Source organism: Pristis pectinata, chromosome 8 (assembly GCF_009764475.1).
Source record: "Pristis pectinata isolate sPriPec2 chromosome 8, sPriPec2.1.pri, whole genome shotgun sequence".
Classification (NCBI taxonomy): Eukaryota; Metazoa; Chordata; class Chondrichthyes; order Rhinopristiformes; family Pristidae; genus Pristis; species Pristis pectinata.
The window spans coordinates 69,322,719-69,328,718 of record NC_067412.1 but is presented as its reverse complement, the minus strand read 5'-3'; the positions used below and the strand labels follow the sequence as shown (position 1 = coordinate 69,328,718).

Below are 6,000 nucleotides of genomic sequence, written 5' to 3'. Positions count from 1 at the left end.
TTCTTCCTCATGGTGCCTGGAGTTGAGTGTTATTGATTGGCATGGCGTCACATGGCTTGGGTAGGAAGCCAGAAAGTGTATAGTAGCCGATGGGGATGGGAAGAGGGATGAGGTAACATTTGTGGAAAAAGGACTGTGATATGGCATCTTTCACAAAATAGCACTGGAAGAATGTATTTAGATACCCAAGAGAAATAGTTTCTCATCATAGCTTTGCAAATGACAAGAATCAGCCTATTGTTCCTTTAGCAGATAGGATACAGGAGGAAAAGGCTGGAAACAGGAAGAAAGCAAAACACAAAATACAGGGACTAAATTGCTGGTAAAGTACAGAGGATCCATCAGAACTATTTTATACATCCCTGGAGAGCAAGGCGGCCTGCACTTATTCTACCCCTTCCGTGGCCTCAAGATATCTCAAAGTGATTTATTGTCAATAACATTCTTTTGAAGTGCAGGCACTGCATGAAGTACAGCAACCAGCTTGTGCACTCCAACATGCCATGAACAGTAGTGTGATAATGATCACATAATAAGAGTTTAACATTATTGAGGGATAAAATTGGCCAACATATTGAGGTAACTCTCTTTTTTTTCTTCAAAATAGTGCCATTGAATCTTTTACCTTAATCGGAGACATGAGACAAATGGAATTTTAATGTCTCATGAGAAATTGTTAGCTAGAGCAAAGTGGTAGTCTTTCCATGTGGCAGTGGAGAGTTGCTCCAGGTGTTTGGGTGTAAATATCTTGAGTGAAACCTATATCTTTCACCTGCAAAGTCAGAATGCTTGGGTGTCAGTTTCACTCACCAAACCAGGTAGGTTTGGATGGGTTAGATGGTAAAATGCTAGAAAATTCTTAAATCTGACCTTAATCTATCTCCAATGCACTCACTCATTTCCAAACTTAGTACTGACAAGTGGTGAGCAGCCTTTTAAAGTTTTTAGTGAAGCTGAGAGTTTGACAGTGGCCTATTTGGGTTTCCCAGGCCCCAGGAAGGCCCTGTAATGAGGCGAGATGAGAGCAGGCCGCGAGGGAAGTGACATTTCCTACCAATATCCCTCAAAGCTGCATCACCTCACCCCCACCAACCCAGGAGAAAGAGCCTTCCTGGGGAAAGGGGTGCTGAACCCCTTGGGAATTAAGTTCCCTGGGAATTAAATCCCCACTTGAGATTCTGGATATCTGGAATTGGACTCCCCCCCCCCCCCCCCCCCCCACTCCCTTCCCTTCAAGCTGTACTCAGATCTGCCTGTTCTGGAGCCTTTGCCAGCTAACTTGAAGCCAGGCTTGTCAAATGGGCTGACTTCTGGATGGTGGAGGAGCTGGTCAAGTAGAAAAGACACACACTGTGGAGCTAAAACTCCACAGCATTGGGGGATCTAGAATCCATTTAAAACTCTGTACACTTGCAGAAAGACTTCCCTATTTTTGTACCCCATCCCCCTTGCAAAATGAAGGCCAACATTCCATTTGCCTTACTAATTACTAACTGTCCCTGCATGGGTACATTGTGTTACATGTGTGAAGGCACCCCATATTCCTCTGTATTGCAACATTCTGTCATCTTGTTCCATTTGAACAATATTTTGCTTCCCCAAGATTCTCAACTTAACAACACGTCCAAACTTCAGGATCTTCAAGAGTGCAACAATCCTTCATTACTCAAGTTTCAGCGTAGGTGTTGGGTTTATGTTTTGCAGTGAGACTTGAAACTTCAATCATCTGATTCAAGAGCAAGACTGATATTCACTATACCTAGTGACACTTGGCAGCCAGTGTGTGCATGTGCTGAGGGGTATTGCAAAAAAAAAATTACTATTTGTGGAACAAATGACAGAGGGTGCAGTTTCACTTATACTCTCTCTCATTTGATATCTGATGCAATGCTAAACCATGCAAAGCAGAAAGGATGTTAAGTCCAATTCAGAACTGTTCTAGTTAACTACTACCAGCTAAAATGCAATGTTGGCCCAAGCTCCAGCTTCCCATCCTATCCAGTATCTTCTACTGGAAAATGTGAGCAATGTTTGCATCAGGAAGCAATGGGAAAGAACAGGCTCAATTGTAAGCCGTCCTCCACAGGAAAAATATTTAACTTACTTAAACTAAGTATAGGGAAGTAAGAGGTGTCGAACTTCCTGAAATCTCACAACATAGGCAAGCACCTCTGGCTTAAACTGAAGGAAGGAAATTACAGGAAGCCATAAAAAAATCCCAGTAAAATGTAGTTACAATCATGTGGTATTTGTATTTCACAATAAGTTATAAAATGCATTAGTCATTAATCAGTAACTTTATTAAAACAGAAAAATTAGTAGAGTAGATATTTACTTTATACATCTTATGCATACAAGCACAGCAAAAGATGAAGGACACTATATTAAGATTGTGAAAAGGTGAAAGTACCCTGCAATTCTCCCCCACCATTGCCACCCACAAATGGCATTGAATTCAACACATTTGTAGTGGCAGCAGTTAACCTGTGCCACCAGGGTTTTCTCAGGCACAGACGTGGTCTCCAAAGATAATTAGGTTTGTGCCAACACATTGAAAGAAAGGCAACAATTTCACCTATTACAAAATGATCATGAAAGATTTTGTCCCTGCACAGGATGTCAGTGCAACCAAACATTTGCATCTATTAATGTTTTGAGTGCCAAGCCTGCAGAACAGGGAAAAGAGAAATCAGACAGCTTCTATACCTGAGCAAACAAGTTGCACAAAACACATGAAAGCCCATGTGTCATCTTTCTTTGAAGTAAAAAAAAGACATCTATCACTGTTCATTATCTAATGACCAAAACACTGTCAATTCCATAATTTATGTTGGAAAAGTAAAAAATTACATCATGTTTGCCATTATACCAGACAGTGCTATTACTCTCTTACCTAAAAAGGATAACCTTGCTTCCCTGATGCCATCCAAATGAACCACAGGGAATATGCCTCAAGTACATTAAAGTTCTTTCTCTGTTTGCATCAGATTCATAGCTTTAGAGTTATACAGCCCAACTTGTTTATTCCAAGCAATATGCCAATCTAAGTTAATTTAACATATAGTGCCCTTTTGATAGATAAGAACACTTTTTGATCACTATTTATAATCACAAAATGATTTCACGGTTAGTTTTTCATTTCTTTTGAGATCTTGGTATTGCAGATGCACACATGTGCACATAAAGCAGAAGCGTTAAAATATTTACCTGGAGTGCCTAGCACTTTACAAGTAGTATGATGACTTGCACTCTAAAGTCTGAATTTACATACCATGGAAAGAACAAGCTTATAGATTTTCTCCCCTCCAAAATATTGCTGAAGTTGCAATGATTGCTGAGTATTACAGATACCGGTGTTAAGATTTTTTTTTAATTTAAAAAAATGTTACAGAGACACCAGAATAAAGAACATTCTTCAGTCCTTTGTTTTTTTCCTCATACTGGGACCATTTGTCCCAATAATAAGCTAACAAAGTTCTTAAATTATTAAAGTCTGGAAGAAAGAAAAATATTATTAACTCCTAATGGAGTCATATTAGATATAAGTTACAAACCTTACTCTGAACGTGATCTAGTAATCCAATAATATGTTCTGCATGACTATTGAAACCACTGGATAGAAATTTTGTAGCAAATTACACCCAAAGTTTCTATGATTTAACAGTCAATAATCTTGTGCACAAAAGGCTACCAAGTTAAAGTGTTTGTTACAAACAACACAAAATAGGTGTGCCCTATTTTATTTGATACACCTCCCCAAGTATAGTTATAAATAAATGAAATAATGTGTAAATATGAATGTTGGAGATAAACTACAGTATTAGCTACATAAGGTACATTTCCTCATTTATATTAGATAGAAAACATTGCACTTATATAGAACATTTCAGCCTCTGAGGACTAAAGCACTTTCCAATTAAAGATTAACAGTTGTTTTGTAGAAGCAATGCAGTGACTCATTCGCAGCAAGACTCCACAAACTTCAGGGAGGTAATCATCAGATAATCCATTTGATGGGTAAACCTTATGCAGACTAGAAGTCTAGAATCAACTTGAAAAAGTTCTTTAATTTTGGCCTTAATGAACTGATGGCAAACGAGTCTGGAATAAGGCACTGGATTAGGGTATCTAGAACATCAGTAACTAGTTTGAATGCATGTGCCTCTCACATGATGAAGAAATGTCAGATGATAATTGCAGGTAACATTACCTGCAAATATTTTCATATAACCAAAAGTTGGTGCCTTCATTGATTATGATACGACTGCCACAATCTCATCTTCTGCTTGGAAAGATGGGGAGAAGGATGTTGAACAGTTTATCATAACATTTAGTATCTACTGCTTGCCGAGCATGGGATCAGACTCAAGGTCAAGAGCTACCTCATTACTGAAAAATGGTTACCTTCCCTTTCTCTTTGCTGTTAGGTGGGGATGTGCAAAATTAAAAATGACTACTTTTTTTAGTAGTTTAAACAGACATCTATTATACATTAAGTAATTCTTAATAGCCATCATGCTCAGGCGGACCATTTACTCCTGCCAAGATCTGTCCTGCCCAGCACCATCCTCTGTAGTCAGACTGGGTGGTGAGATAGAATGAGCAATTATTTGGGTGATCCCTTAGCACTGGGTTGGAGCATCGACCTAGATTATTGTGCTCCAGCCTTGCATGGGATTTGAACCAACTACTCTCTGATTCACAGGTGAAAGATACCAATCACCGAACTACTGTTGACAAATTAATACAGATGTCAGTATAGCATTTTAACTACACCATTAAATGAATCTATTAGTAATCTGACACACAGTGAAGTTTTATACAGACATGTTAATGTATTCATGCTTAAGAGTTGTTCTAAATTTGGAGGGCATGAAATTCAAACACAAGTATAACTTGTACACAATAGTTAATGGTCATGGCTTTTCTTGCTTCATTTATAAATAAGGACACACAAGTGTAGCAGGTCTTCCAGGACACTGACAGTACTCCTTTCAGTACAACCTTCTTCCAAAGCTCTTCTCTAATGATAGCCTATGGAGTAAGGCACTGCTTGAATTTCTGCACCTTTACATTTGTGATGGGTTGAACAGTTAGAGTGTCGTTCAATACAATGCTTGCTACACTGCATTCTCTTGATTTCTGGAGACTTCTGATGAGTGTTGTTGCACCGGTGGATGAGAACTGGCTCCTTACTTTCTGATTTACTCTTTAGCAGACGCTGAAGAACTTGCTTATCAGACCTTTCCCTTTTAAAGTCATCCTCATAAATCTTGAGCTGAGAAAGTAAGAAAGAGTTAGCATTTCACTGCACTATACAATAAATTCAGGATTGGACTCTTGCTGAGGTAGGTTGTACAGGAGTCTGCGGCCCTTCCAGTATCTGAAACAGGCACTGACCCTTCATCACTGAACAAACATGGACAACCTGACTTTCTGGCTGTGAAAATGTTGATCACAGAGGATTGTGGTTTTTCCCCTACTGAAGATGAGGGGCTAATCATGTAGAGGAGGTAGTTATTAACAAATACATTGCTGCCACAGTCGTTAAAAATAAAGTTAAATGTGGGATATGGGTATGTGGTCTCATGGAATCCTCCCCACAAACACATTACATCATTGCTGCCCATATAGACATCTCTGGAGAATGCTTCCCCTGATTGGATGCATTTGCTGCATGACATAAAATCATGAAAGATATTCAAAAATTAAAAAGAGCAGTTTGTAGGAAAATCCCCTCAAACCATCAAAACAATTAAGCTTGTCATGCCAGTTTTGAATTGTGTTGAAAGGTTGTTTCATGAAGAAGTGGAATAAGAGTACATGTTTCATTCATCCCAGAGGAAGTTGGCATCATCTATGTATTCTGTGTGGTGCAGCTGTAAATGTGATCAAAATTAGTTGGCATGATTGACGTCTTTCCCCATGATTCCAGGCAAGCCACCCAAACTGCATGCTGAGTGGAGGCAGGCAGCAACTCAGGGAGAATGGAGCTCCTTC

General features: G+C 39.1%; 1 protein-coding gene across 1 annotated transcript in view; it reads right to left on the bottom strand.

The window, feature by feature from the left end:
* Positions 1-2,281: 2,281 nt before the first annotated feature.
* si:ch211-153b23.7 (TNFAIP3-interacting protein 1) overlaps positions 2,282-6,000 on the bottom strand; it is a 39,306-nt gene continuing 35,587 nt past the window's right edge. Inside the window, exon 8 of the mRNA XM_052021668.1 lies at positions 2,282-5,278. Coding sequence (XP_051877628.1) covers positions 5,024-5,278 — 255 coding nt within the window. The 3' untranslated portion in view covers positions 2,282-5,023. The remainder of the gene's footprint in view (positions 5,279-6,000) is intronic.